At 37.4% G+C, this 15,332-nt stretch overlaps 1 protein-coding gene across 2 annotated transcripts; it reads right to left on the bottom strand.

Moving 5' to 3' along the window:
- Positions 1-7,011: 7,011 nt before the first annotated feature.
- Positions 7,012-10,496, bottom strand: LOC134655555 (serine/threonine-protein kinase PRP4 homolog). Of its 2 annotated transcripts, none has more exons than XM_063511027.1 (2): positions 10,243-10,496; positions 7,012-9,322 (listed from the first exon to the last, which is right to left on the bottom strand). In XM_063511027.1, exon 2 carries the CDS (start codon positions 8,800-8,802, stop codon positions 7,048-7,050), a length of 1,755 nt encoding a protein of 584 aa, XP_063367097.1. In that variant the 5' UTR covers positions 8,803-9,322; positions 10,243-10,496; the 3' UTR covers positions 7,012-7,047. The 2 variants fall into 2 exon arrangements, with proteins under 2 accessions (XP_063367097.1, XP_063367099.1); XM_063511029.1 differs by lacking the exon at positions 10,243-10,496 and having other exon boundaries at positions 7,012-8,874; positions 9,115-9,511.
- Positions 10,497-15,332: the final 4,836 nt, after the last annotated feature.

Here is a 15,332-nt window from a genome sequence, read left to right as displayed (position 1 = left end):
TACGTTCTCGCGCGCGAGACCATACTTAACCTTTTCCACGCCGTATCATTGAAAAGTCAAAACTGAAGTTGAACTTTATGTATATGCACGTAGGTCGATGTTGCTCTGTGGTCTGTGACCGATTCATCGGTCTTTGGAGTTGAACCTATGGTGCGGATATATCGGTCATTGGCGTCCAAAAGGTTATGGTCGCGCTTGATGTATGGAGTCGCGCTAACTCATGCTAGACCGTCAGATGTTGCCTTCTGCTTGAGATTCTATGCGCTCTATCGTCCGGTTTGACTTATTTGCAACTTCGAAACTAAACCGGCTAACTGTCGCACTTGCGTGAGACACCTATCGCTTTATTATTGTGTTTCTACCCATGACCAAAGTAAATTTGAAATAGAGGCGTATTGTCAAAGTAAACTTTCACATCACCTATTCGGAGAGGGCTTTTTCTTCCCCGCTAGGAGGGATTAAAGTGGCACTTGTCCTCCCTGCTAGGGGGGAACGAAGTGGCACTTTTCTTTTCTAGGACACTGTTTTTGTTATCTTTTGCATTATTTTTTTAGCTGGAATAATATTTTGAAACATAGTAATTTGTGTCAACACTAAGACTTTTTTATTTTCCTCAATAGTTGATGTGAAAAGCAGTATGTGTCACACGGTATCAAAATTATTTCGTCTTGGGCGTTACACTTGAATCCCTCATTACGCTCAGGATTCTACTTTAGAATCCATCCATTCATTGTAGAATCCATCGCTTCATTCAGGATTCAATGTACGCTCTTGACGGAAATATATCATTTTGATCCCTTGTAACTACTATTTGTGGCCACAGTAAATTTACTGACAATGACAATCCGCCTCTATACTAAATTCTCTTTGCCATCACGGAACAATGGTGTTCCGGGCATTCGGGAGGCGTGCGCTGTGCCAAAGCCCTTGGCACGTAGAGGCCCTTTTGACACTAATGATGTAAGAGCCTAAGGTGTAAGTCGCCATCATATATATCGGAGCGGCCAAGGCGCTCACAAATATCTGAACACGCCTCTATTGTCAAGGCGTTAGAGTCGTGTTCAGATATTTTCAGAGCACCTCGGCCGCTCCGATATATGTGACGGCGACTGTACACGGTACACCGAGTGCCCGACGGGACGCACGCAGGGGCAGCACCCGCAAGGGTGTAAAGACTAGGTATTAAGAGTTGCTGGAATCTGAAATGAACCAAGTTATTGCGTGAAGTTATTATTACGACGCGATGTTAGTAAAAGAAAATCAGTTTACACGTCGACGAGTAATTTACGTTAATTTTTGCTTAGTATATTTTGTTGTTTAGTATATTTATTCTATATTTTTCTTTACATTCGCCCTGAACAGGCAACCAATCCAAACAACTTAAGGCGCAGCTATACTGCGTTGATTAATTAGGTGAACGACCCAGTGTGATTTTTGATACCCTTAATTTATCCGCCTATAACATATACATGTCATTGATTATGGTTGGTAGTCACTGACAACTTATAAATCGTGTTTTAGTTTAGCTGTGCATCCGTGTTTCGGAGGGTCTACCGCGGAAACAGAAATTTCGTTATCCGAGTATCATTCCATCGAATATTGCAAGTTTTCTATGTTCGTGGTATAGTCAGCGCAACGTTAGAATATATTTTTGAGAGTTATGAATATATATTTGATGCTAAGACTATCTGTTAAACGGTAGATGTGTCTCTTAAGCAGGCCACTCTGACGAGCTTTCCAAATGGACGGCATCCTAATATTAAACTTTGTACGTTTTTGACATTCACGGACCGATTTTGGATTGCAGCTACGCTATTTGGACTGTTGGAAGGCTCGTCAGTGGCCACCTTTACGATGGTTATGCGAATGTAGTCAGCAGCAATAGTTGCTAAACGGGCGAGGTGTTCAAAATTATCTTGACTCGACTTTATTGTTAAGAGAATAAGAGCGCAGAGTCAAGGTAATTTTGAACACCTCGCCCGCTTAGCAACTTCTGCTACTGAATGTAGTGTTTCCAAATTGCAGTTAGTTAAGCAAAGACCCACTTCAATTCTGATTCTACTCCATCCAGTAAGGTAGGATAGCTATCAAGTCAATTTGTGAATGAATTCGCCTTTCAAAATAAATTAAGTCCTAAACATTAGGACAACGCGGTAAGCATAACCTTTCTCTCCACTTATAAGTGATTGTAAAGTTAAACATGCTCTAATTAGCAATTTCTTGTGTGAAAATGAAAACGTCTTTAGCGGCGCTGTGCACTTTTTGAGGTGGGGAAAAAATGTTAAACTCGAGACAGCGTAAGACGATCACGTGACCGTAAGATTTAGATGGCATTTAAATCAATGAAGAAAAACTCAATGACATTACATGAAAAACTGTTACATAACATATATAACTCGAGTACTAACAGTGATGTGCTTAGGGGTTTCAAGTAATTAACGCTAACGCTAGATGGCGTTAACCTCAATTATACATAGTGCATTTTGCACTAGTCATTGAGTTTTCACTTCTGCCGGCACTCCCTGAGTGCAACCTGTTGTTTTTTTTTTGTCCTTAGCACCCAGTATGCAGTTTATTGACACTTTTGTAATTATATAAGGCGTGCCAATGATTAGAACTGGGGCACGTTTTAAGTTTGTAATGTGTAATACAAGACAAAGGGTTCGAGTCGATATGGCACACAACAAAACAGACATCTACGTCCGTGAAACTAGTGCTTGGTTCTATGATTGGACCAGTTGGGACACTTGGAACTGAGGGTATTCTCATTTAACGCGCCCAGTGCTCCAACTATAATAAGTAACATATAATAAGTACATTTAAACTTGTCCGTTTTAAAATTTATTCAGAGAAAATGGTATTGAAATTGAGAAAATAATTGCAATTTTTTTTCCATGAAGATGTAAGCAAATTATAACTTCGTTCCAATAAATTGGTATAACCTCCAGCGGCCCACCGTACAAGGAAAACTGTCAATAGAATTTGAATCAATGGTATTAGAAAATAGAGTTGAATTTGTTTTGTTTAAAAATCGAACAAAACAAAAGCAACTCTGTTCCATTTAATTAAGATTTAAATTGCATTGGAGGTAATTAATTTGTACTAGTATTAGGACATTGAATTGAACCCCAAGAGGATACAACAAGTAGTCAATAAACACCCCTCTTGCTCTCTAATCCGGTGGATTTAAGAATTATATTTTAAAGAGCTTTATTGTAAAATGTACTCGTAACTTGAAGGCTTATTGGAAAAGAATCTCAAAGTGTAATGTGTCGCTTAATTATTGTCTAGATAGTTTATGTTTGACTAGAGTGGTTGGGGGTCATCCATTAATTACATCACACGAATTTCTAGGTTTTTTGACCCCTCCCCCCTCCGTGTCACACTTGGTCACATTTGGCAGACCCCTCCCCCCCTGGTGTGAAGTCACATTTTTTCAACGAAATCGTCAAATATTTATGTAATATTTTATCAAAATATTTTTCACAAAAGAAATATTAGTAATTTTACAACCCTAAACTGATTGGGACAGAAATTTAAACGAATAAAAATAATTATCGTTCCAAAAACTTGTTTTATATTATACCGTATTTATCAATGATAAAAAAATAAAATAATTTAAATATTTTTTTTGTTACTGATGAAGTTAAAGTGACGTCACAAAGTTTGTGACTCCCCCCTCCCCCTTGTCACAGCATGTCACATTTTCTTTACCCCCTCCCCCCCTAAACGTGTGATGTAATTAATGGATGACCCCTTGAATTTATTTACAACGTTTTGTATGTTCTAGTTAATATTTCAAACCAATGCCCCTTTTAATCAGTCGGACGAATGTTAGATTTATAAGGGTATTTCTTGCGTTCATATCAGTTCGTTAACATATCTTGATTGTTTTATTTGTTAAGTAGTTAAAATCAAAGCAATAGACACATTCAAAACTTATGTACAAACTATATATGTAGATGATGAAATATGAAAATTAATTTCGACAAAAATCATTCCTTTTCGAGGTGGACGTTATATAAAATAAAGCCCGTTCCATTTTTAGAACGAGTGAATCAAAACCCAGTGTCTTAAAAATTATTCATTCTATTTAAAAAAATCTGACTACACGTTAAATTTTTTGTAAGTTAGGTACCTACTATTTATAAGCCGTAATGAACTTTTGACTATCCGTACACGGCGGGAAGAAGTTGATAACTCGCGGGAAAAATGGAAGAAATTTGAACCTTATGCAATTTAATTTTAAGTTCAAATTTCTTCAGTAAAATATCTCGAGTTATCAACTTCTTCCCGCCGTGTACCGTATTATGTTCGAAAAGAGGCATTTGGCCTTACAAAAAATAACTTAAGACCACCGAAACTCATCTAATACTGACTTTTTTCGTTTGATTCGTTTCATTAATCTTAAAAGTGAGCTCAGTGTAAATTTTTTTCGAAGTCACGACACTTGAGTCTACTTTTTTAAACCCTAAGATATCCTAAGGTCCAGTATTTTAACTCTAGCTAGAGTCATATAAACGTAAAGTCAAAATAGAATAGACAGTAACAATTCACATTCTCACAAGCCATTTATTACAATCTCATATCCACGAATAAGATTTTAACGTTGCTATTAATATGGTGCAGAATTTTATAAAATGAAATTATTTGAGATGACCGAACAGTTTTACGAAAAATTGGCTTTGTAGTGACAGTAAAGTCGAGATTTGAATGGATTATTTTTTCAATGTTCATGTCAAATAATTTCAACTAATATCGCAGAATGTTTATGTTTGTTTAGTACGGTAACGTTTATCGTTGATGGAAAGCATCCGTCTCTTTCTAAATTTCAAGAAAATTATAAAGTATGAGAGGGACGTATGCTTTTCGTCGTTGATAATGGATCTTGTAAATTGTCTAGATTCGCTAAGATAGTGCTGTAACGTGTATTGTGATTGATGCCAATTGGTTTTATATTGTACTGTGATGGTATGGCTACTAATTTATTTTTTGTTGAGTTTTCTAATATTTTTTTCTGTTTATTGAAGTAATCTTGAATATATTGTATTAGAAGTAGAGGACTTAAGGTTGGTGATTTCTATTTGGTTTGCGCAAAATAATGGGCCCGACAAACTTAGTGAGTAATGGCGTTATTCATAACGGCTGCTAACTTAATCAGTTGATGATCGTCGTTTGTCCATGTCTGTCGTTACGCCATAGAGAGGGACAAACGACGATCATCAGCTGATTAACTTAGCAGACGTTTATGAATAATGACGTAAGCAGGTGGAGGCGGTTTGAACGTGGGTTCGTGCGTATAACACAGAGCGGTTGCGGCGCGGTTCGCGCGCGGGCGTGTAGTGGTTAACATTGCTCGAGCTTTGCATAGCTTTGGTTACAGCCCACGAGCCCGTTTAAATTCACCTAGAGTCGGACTAAGCTAACTACACAGACTTTACAGTGGTAGAATGTGGAATTGTCAGATTCCTGTGAAAATATTACGTTTATAGTGACACTTTTACACTTTGTCAGTTTAATGTCTATCCAGAGTTAGCTTAAACGGCTTTAGGTCTGACGGGGTAGTCAGAGCGTGGCAGTTGCGGCCTTAGTGTAAGGCCTGAGTAGACGCTCGAAGCGGAGCGTTCGGCGGGGCGTGCAGCGTGGCGTCGGGCTCCCAAGTGAAATTTGAGCAGCGTGCACTAAGGCCGCTCCTATACGCTTGCATTTGTTTAACATGCACGCCGCACGCCCCGCCCCGCTGCACGCCCAACTCGAGCGTCCACTCAGGCCTTACACTTAGCAATGGGGTAAAACTGTAAAGCTATTTTCATTAGCAGCATTATACACTACGAAACGTCGAAGCTCATTTAGAGTAGGTAGTTTAGATCGCGAGGTTTCGAATATTTTGCGCAGTCAGATGATTATGGTCAAGGATAATCACTTTTATTTAGATGTAAGCAAACAATATTTGTCAGAGAGATTTATAAAGAGTATAGGTCGTAATATGTTTGTTTTTATTGTACTTCCTTATCCCTTCCAATATCCCATATATGTATCCTCTGAGCAAGGAACTAGGTAGGCGGGGCGGGGTGCACGCGTGGGTAAAATCTGTCGCACGCGTCAGCGCCAGTGAGTGATGCCTATAGGTACCTACTATTTTTCGTAAACCCGTGTAGGTACTCAAGTCGACGAAGGGCCTCAAAAATGTATGAAGTACCTTCCATTTAACCTCTAGCCGCCCAGAGCAGGGATCGGAACCGGTTTTTTGCAAAAACATCGAAATAACCATATTTTTCGAATTATGTTATACTCGAAATGTAGGACTCAGTTGTGTGTTTAAGTAACGACTTCGTATTATTAGATTGCCCAATTAGAAATGAATTAGCAAAGAACGAAAAAATACCGGTATCCGATCCCTGGCCCAGAGACCTATAAAAAGGTCTCCTATTCCATTTTAATTTGAACTTTGTGTTGACAAAATAAAATTTCATGCTTGGCAAGGTTTGACGTATGGGCGGCTAGAGTTTAAGCACACCTCGGACACTGGCGATCAAATGTATGAAACAAACGCGTTCCTACGCACACAGCCTAAGCTCGTGTAGGTGAACGCGTACCATGCTTGTGTGAGTGAGATAAGACATTGTAGGGCAACTGTGAGGTAACCGAGAGCGGGTGGGCGGCACTTTCAACGGGAGGCAGGGAGCGTCCATACTGTATGCTAGTACACTTTATTATACCATGGACTAATGATTATACTGTGGTTTAAGTGTGCAAAACAACGACTTTGAGTAAAGTATAATTAGGTAGGTAGTTTGGAGTAGAGATTAAAGAGAGTTTGACAGCAGAATTAGATGGCGCAGTACGGCGTCATGTTTTGTTGTAACTAAAGCGTCAATGGCCACCAGAGTTAATGTACTGAGCCATGCAGCGCCATCTACATCAGCTGTCACTACTACTACAGCTCTTTTACTATTAATAAAATAACTACCTATCTTCCTCGCGGTTAGGAATTAAATAAAATTACATAAATTTGTTAAACTCCTGCATTTATTCCGTTTTTTGTCATTATTTTTCCACTTCTTCTCTGACAAAAATATGTTTTAAGGCATCTGTGGGGGATATCCTTAGGGCAGAGTCTAAGGAAAGCATTTTATCTATCAATTCTCTAAGTTGGGTAGCTTTCCTTTCATTATTTATCGACCTTCCTAGTTCTTTCCCCAAATCGCGAGTTACTTTGATGCTGCTGTATTCTACTACCTTCTCTCTTCCTGTAACTTCATCTTTTTTGTGAAGAAGGAAATTATGATTGTAGTTAAAGTGCTGGTCTTTAAATTTGCCTTTTCTCGCGATCTTGTTCGGTATTTTCCCTTTGATGTCCATGAAGCATTTCAACATTTTGTTGTTCGAGCCGCCTGTGAAGAGTATTTTTCCTACCGCCATTTCGTAGATCGTGCATGCGGTTGACCACATGTCCACCCCGTGGGAGTATGGCAAACCTAAAATGATTTCTGGGGCTCTGTAAAATCTAGACACTAGATAAGGCGTTGGTTCCGTATCGTGAACTTTCCCCGCCGAGCCGAAATCACACAGCTTCAAGATATTCTTTTTCTCGTTGACCAAGATATTGTCTGGTTTTATATCTGCGTGGATAATATCAAGCTTCTTTAGATGTCTCAGCGCCAGGAGGAGCTGTCTGCTGTAGCTCACCAGCGCTTTCATGTTTAATCCATGTCTACCATTTTTCTTAATAACTCCGCGCATATCCATGTGAAGAGGCTCTAATACTAGACACAAGTGACTTTTGTGCACAAAATAACGCAAGAGCTTTACACAGTGATATTTATCATCGGGGTCTGCGTCATTAACTTCTTTTAAGAAAGCAATTTCTTTTAAAGCAGTTTTCCTCATTAGATCGTTATTTCTTGTTATCTTTACAGCTACGTCAGCGGCAGTATTGTCTTGAGCGCGCACTACGTTGGCAAACACGCCCTGTCCATAAGTGTCTTTGATAGTATATCTGTTGTTCAACACGTCACCAATTCTAATATTGTAGTAGCCATCAGGGTCGTCCCAGTTAGCGGTCAGCTGAGGATTGTCATTGTTGTTATCTTTGGTCACGCCCGCGGGCACATTATCAGGTGTAAAAGTATCGACATCAGCAAACATGTCAGTTGATGCTGCCATATCAGCAAACATGTCAGTCGATTTTTTGGTTACATCAGTTGTTTTATTAACTGGTCTTATTATGGCTTCCTGGTCATTATCGTTATTATCATGGAAAGTTTTATGAGATGTAATAATATTTTGAGCTACTTTTTCTGCATGTTCTTCATGTGTAGATTTTAGTTTTTCTAATAGTTGTTTCCGTTGTGTTCTTCTGATTTCTATAATATTTTCCTCATCTTCTGAATTCTCATCGTAATTATGAGGGGGACTATCAACGATCTTACGTTGCTTTTTACCTTCAACCCTCAACTCGTTGTCTTGACATTCACTTTTACGTTTTTTATGAGGTTCTCTAAAATTTTCAGTGTTTCTTGGTTTTTTGTCATATGTTCTAGATTTATTGTTTTTAGAATTTTCTGCAGTATTTTTTGATATTTTATTTAATTCTTCTTGTAATATTTCCCTCTTTTTGATGAGTTCGTCCATGGTTGGCATGCTGGTGGGGAGTGGTGGTGTCCTTGACTCAGCAGAGTCTTTCATTCTGGAATAGCTCCCTGTATGATATCTTTTCTTATGTTTCGTATTTATTACTTCTTCAGTTCTAAATGTCTGAAACGACTTTCCCTTGCGGCCGTCATTATTTCGGTGAGCCATAAAAACAACTTTTCCTCAACTGAAAATTTTGATAGTAATCTGAAATTTCAGATTTGAAGACTTGCTGGAAATCTGTAAAGATATACCCAAATATAATTAAAAGTTAAACAAATCAAATATGAAAATATAGTTAAGAAATTGATGTCAACTAATAAAATATCGTTTTTAGTTAAAATATTTATTTGCAAGCATTGTCTGTGTCACTTTCATGAAAGTTAATGTGTTATGAATGGTGCCAACGGTTTGCAAAACTAACTCTCATGAAGTTGATAAGTTGCAGTAATAAGTATGTGTAACTATATCAGTGATTACATTTCCCTCCCTGTGGACATCTGTTAAGTCTCAGGGCCAACATGATTCATTAATTATGTTGGTAGGTTATTACGAAGATGTATTGTCATCTTCACATATCCATTAAAATTTGTTTTATTTTGTCCATTCATTTCCATGATGTTCATTTTACTTTACCATCCATGGTTTGTTTTATTTGTCAGTCAACAGATGGCATTTGCAATCTTGGCTAGAAAAAACACAAATAATGTTAGCTCAAATGCAAAGCATAAAAAGGTGTAATTTCAGATAACATTAAATAGAATTTTAACTCTTGGTAAATACTCATCCATATGTTTTTGATTTTCCAACCGTACACATAGCATGAATTTCAAACGGCAGAGGAGTCCAACTACAAGTTCGTAAGATATCTTGAAGTTAAAGTCAAGGTATTAAATATTGACACGAAAAGTACCAAAAGCATGTAGACACAACCTTATAGCATAGCCCATACATTAAGGTAGTGTGTACATATTTTTGATACTTTATTTATGTTATTCTAAACCTTGAGGGTAAATTATAGTGCACGGGTAAAATAAACTTTTGTTGTTGCTCATTCTGTTTTTTTATAATTTTACATTTTTGATAATTAAACGTGATTGGGTATTATTATGTTAAAAAAAATGGGTAAAATAAATGTTTTTTATGTCACTACCATAACAGCATTTTGCTCTCAGGCACTTGCTCTTCACAACTTACAATTTATTGTGTATGTAATTATTAATTTTAGGGCTATAACTAATCAAAAATGTTGTATATGATAAATAGTAAACTTTAATTAAGTGAAGCCAAGTATATTTGTGTAAAGACACTTTTAGTATTTTGAACGTTTCACTTTTATTTGATTCTCATAAATCTTAGTCCTCTACACCAGTTTTGAATATAATTATTAACAAGAATCATTTCAGAAAACCAAAGGTTGAGGAAAATGTCAATCAGCACAATGCTCATTGTGTTAACATCATTAAGAGTAAAGAAATGCAATGCAATAAAGTAATCCAAGTGGTTTTATGTAGACACAATTTCTAACAAGTTAATGTGGGTCACTAGGCCTCATGTTGCATCACAGTTACATTAATATAATAAAAGTTAAATAAATCGGAATATTACCACTCTGTATAATTTAACACATTTCTTAGTCCAGATTAGGTTCCCTAAAATGAACACGTCACTGTAATATTAGAGGACAGGGAGCATACACGATGAAATTCATGATATGGGCACAGTTCAGTTAACTTGATTATAAAACAAAAAGAATTTGTGCTGTGAACAACCACCGATATCCGGTGCCCGTTCACTGCTAAAATTCTCAAAATGAATACAATTATTTATCGAAATAATAACCAAAAACTCGAGTAACCACAGCAAAAATTCTAGTTTAGTGAAATTAATTTGTCTGACACTGACATTGTCATTCACTGTCAGTTTGACAAGTGACACAAGTTCTTTTTTTTTTTAATTTTACGGCCCGGTTACAATATCTTTAAGCTAAGTAACGCAAGTACTTGGTCTCTACCCGCATGTTCTCGAGCATTTTTAGGGTTCTGTGACAAAAATGCCAAAAACGGAACCCGTATAGTTTTGTCATGACTGTTTGTCCGTATATCACAGTCATTTTTTATAGTGATAACACACTATCGCACCACACCGCGACCTTGGTGCGTCGCACCCATAAGAGCGAGAAACAGATATCTCTTTCTCGGTCTCACTTATGGGTGCGACGCACCAAGGTCGCGGTGCGGTGCGATAGTGTGTTATCACTTTTACTCGGAAACTATACTCTACCATGCCAACTTTGTCAGTAAAATAAGGCGCGAAATTCAAATATTTTTAATAATTTATAGAGTCTGTGCGGGAAGAGAAGAGTCGTGGAATGTATGGGGCCCAATACAATCCACGACTCTTCTCTTTCCGCACAGACTCTATGTATTTGTATTTCTTGCTAGTAATTGAATTATTAAGTAAAGCTGATCAAGCAGATCTTATCAGTAGAAAAGGGCGGCAAATTTGAAAAATGTAGGCGCGAAGGGATATCGTCCCATAGAAAATTTTAATTTCGCGCCTTTTTTAGGGTTCCGTAGCCAAATGGCAAAAAACGTAACCCTTATGGATTCGTCATGTCTGTCTGTCTGTCTGTCCGTCTGTCCGTCTGTCCGTCTGTCTGTCCGTCCGTATGTCACAATTGTCACAGCCACTTTTTTCCGAAACTATAAGAACTATACTGTTGAAACTTGGTAAGTAGATATATTCTGTGAACCGCATTAAGATTCTCATACAAAAATAGAAAAAAAAACAATAAATTTTGGGGGTACCCCATACTTACAACTGAAACTCAAAAAAATTTTTTTCATCAAACCCATACGTGTGGGGTATCTATGGATAGGTCTTCAAAAATGATATTGAGGTTTCTAATATCATTTTTTTCTAAACTGAATACTTTGCACGAGAGACGCTTCCAAAGTGGTAAAATGTGTGTCCCCCCCCTGTAACTTCTAAAATAAAAAAATGATAAAACTAAAAAAATATATGATGTACATTACCATGCAAACTTCCACCAAAAATTGGTTTGAACGAAATCTAGTAAGTAGTTTTTTTTAATACGTCAAAATCCCCTAAATACGGAACCCTTCATGGGCGAGTCCGACTCGCACTTGGCCGCTTTTTACTGACAAGATTTGCTTGACCATCTATACCTACTTACTAGTAGTAAGTATCTACCTACCTACTTAATAATTCATTCAAATAAGTTATTGGCAAAAATTTCATTTTTGGTACAAAAGCTTTTATCGCTGACTGTACTTTTCTTACGACAGACAACTAATGGCTCCTCTACACGATAGGCCAGCGCCGGCCACTCCAAGGGACGCATTTATGCGTTAGAGGGAGCAAGTGATATTGCTATCTCATTCTACCGCATGGCTGCGTCCCTTGGAGTGGCCGGCGCTGGCCCATCGTCTAAACTTGTAGAGGAGCCATAATACTCATCGAGACAATTCTAAAAACCCCTAACACAATTAGGTTGCGTTGTTTCATCACAGAGTTCCTATGGCCACCTCCTGTCTCCATCATCAGATCAGCTCGATGGTACCATAATATTGCATTGTCACCCGACTTACATGTGTATGCAAAATTTCAGCTCAATCGGAAAACGGGAAATGGATCTAATTTAACTTGCAAGATTCCATTACATAGTTAAATAGTTATACTTAAAATACAGGTCGACCTAATAAAAACGTTAATGGTTTTTCGACTCTTAAGTTGACTTGACAGGAAATAAAATAAGAATAGGATTATAGGACTCCGAAACGGAAACTACGAGGGGTGTTCAAAATATTCTCGGTATGAGAATGAAAACAAACAAGTACGAAAAGTTTGATATTTTTATTTTTCAATATACTCCCCCCCTATGTTCATACACTTAAAAGATCGATCAATTATTTTTTTTAATCCTGCATAAAAATATTTTTTATCTTTGGTGTAAAAATGCTCCTCTACTGCCGCCTTCAATGCTTCATCATCGGAAAATTTATTTCCACGCAGATCCTTTTTAAGATTGGGGAACAAAAAGAAGTCGCTGGGGGCTAAGTCCGGACTATACGGTGGGTGAGTAACAGTTTCAAACCCACATTCAACAATAGCTGCCTTGGCAATATGAGCAGTATGGACGGGGGCGTTGTCATGCAGAAGCATAACACCTTTGGTTAACTTTCCTCGCCTCTTTTCTTTGATTGCATCCTTTAATTGACGTAGAATGTTAGCGTAGTACTGTCCTGTGATATTTACACCTTTTTCTTTATAATCGATCAGTAATACTCCTTCACAATCCCAAAATATCGTGGCCATGACCTTGCCAGCTGAAGGGATGACCTTGAACTTCTTGGGATGAGCTGAACCCTTAATGTGCCACTGCATGGACTCTTGTTTACTCTCTGGGTCATAATGATGAACCCAGGTTTCATCTCCAGTAACTATTCTTTGCAGCACCTCATCAGGATTTTCACCGCACAGGTCAATAAAATCGGAACAACAAGCTACACGCATGTCTTTTTGAAGCTGAGTCAGCATTCGCGGAACCCATCTTGCACTTACTTTTGACATATTAAGATGGTCATGGATAATATCATGTACGGTACCAATAGAGAGATTGGTTACTTGTGCTATAGATTTTACCTTCACTCGACCATCTTCCAATATAAGTTTTTCCACTTTATCAATATTTTCTTGTGAAGTAGCTACTACAGGCCGGCCAGGTCTAGGGTCGTCTTCAACACTCTCCCTTCCACGTTTTAACTCGCTTGACCACTTTTGAATGGTAGATAAAGAAGGAGCAGACTCACGGTAAACACAATCCATTTCCTCTTTTATGGTTTTTTGATTTTTACCCTGTTTTGTCAAGAATTTTATCACGCATCGATGTTCTAATTTAGTTAACATTGTCAATTCCCACATGATGTTCATGTTTGTTCTGCAATTGCAGAAAAACAAAAGAACATCTCGGTTCGAATTATACTTTTTTTTAATGTCAATGAATAAACCTTAGCGGCCAGTAACGAAAGAAATTTTAGAAGAGGTTGTAAGATATCAATACCGAGAATATTTTGAACGCCCCTCGTAGCACCAGCAGTTGAAGGTTGGAGGTAGACTCATAGACTGTGTGTGTTTCATATTCTATATTTTTCTATGTAGTAGGTAATAATTATGTTCTCTATGTGGAATTGAGATTTTTTTTAATTAGTAAATTATTGATTTACACTTTCACGATTTTTACACATTATTAAACGTTCAAGCGGATAAACAAGACCAAGTGCGGGTAGTTCGAAAAACTCGCGCGGTTAGAAGATGCTGATGTCAACTTAAGCCAGTCTTCTCCGAGACCACGGGGACAACTCCGTCCTCGAAACGTCGGAGGTAAATCTTAAAAACTTAGATACGCGATTAAGTCCCGTTGTACAATTTAATAATGTAGTAGGTAAATTATTTTTCTTACAGATGGGCAAATTAACGTGTATTCCTTGTACTTATGTTAATGTGTATTTCTTTGGTGTTAGCTAATTTTTATGTATAATTTCCAATGCGATGTAAATATTGCTTCTGAATAAATAAACTGAAGAAAAAAAAATTGTACGTGCCACGCGAGACCTAAGTTTTTGCAACTCGTGTCTTGAGTCCCCTACTACGCTCATGATTCTAAATTGGTATTAGACTATTATAATTATAATAAGGATACAACTGGGAAACAAAACACACACTATTCTTCATTTCTTATGCTCTGAAAGTAGGTCATTGTTTTATGTACGTTTAAAAAAAATATTTTACATAATCACTTAAATGTTGGTTTAAAATTTTAAATGGATTTGTTGAACATTTTCCAATCTGATATTCAGCTTTCCATTTCATAAATAACGATACTGTTACCTAATTGAAAGTACGCCGTGCAAGAAATACTATAGGTACAAGTTTTTATTTATTAGTCCGTTCTTTAAAATACAGATTTTACTTTCCTCATAGGTATTCGAAATTAAAAGTGGAGTGTTTAACTTGGGTGAAACTAAATATTAAGTAGATTGTTTAACTCGGATGCAAGACAACCATTTCAGTCTCGGGCAAGTCTCGGGCTATTGGCGATCTCACTGCCTTCACCAAACTCAAACTATACTAGTAGTAGGAGACTACCTCGACTGAAATGAGTAGGTAGGTACCTTTCATCCCTTGGTAATCTATTTTGTTTTGTATTACATATTTTGATTTATGTTTAATAGGAAGGAGGATATGGTGTTAATTGTAAGGATATTTTGCTTTCTCGGGACTCAAATCCGCTCTCGCAGTAAAAACTTTACTAACATGGCCCGGCCCGGGTACAAAGGATAAAGGACAAAGGATAGTTTTTACCAATCATGATTAAGTATCATTTTATGGAGACGAGGTAGCGGGCAGAAACTAGTAAAGTACTTATTAAAAGTCCCCAAAAGTAAGTTCACTACCAAAAAGGCCGGCTTTCAACAAAAGACAAGCCCATTTAAAAAGCACTTTTACCGTCTTATCTATAGGGTTGAAATTCATATGGCCCACGTAGTGACGAAACAAGAGTTCCATGGGAGGTCCAGGATAATCCCGAAATTATTAAATTGTGTGATAAAATCATAAGTAACGCATATGCCCCCAAACTGTTAAAGGGCTTATATATTACATCCATCCTGATG

This window comes from Cydia amplana, chromosome 16, assembly GCF_948474715.1.
Source record: "Cydia amplana chromosome 16, ilCydAmpl1.1, whole genome shotgun sequence".
Taxonomy (NCBI): domain Eukaryota; kingdom Metazoa; phylum Arthropoda; class Insecta; order Lepidoptera; family Tortricidae; genus Cydia; species Cydia amplana.
The sequence above is the reverse complement of the archived record's forward strand: the minus strand, read 5'-3'. Positions and strand labels throughout refer to the sequence as shown.

Coding starts and splice junctions, on each gene's coding strand:
- LOC134655555 (XM_063511027.1), bottom strand. CDS start 8,802: ATGGCTCACCGAAATAATGACGGCCGCAAGGGAAAGTCGTTTCAGACA.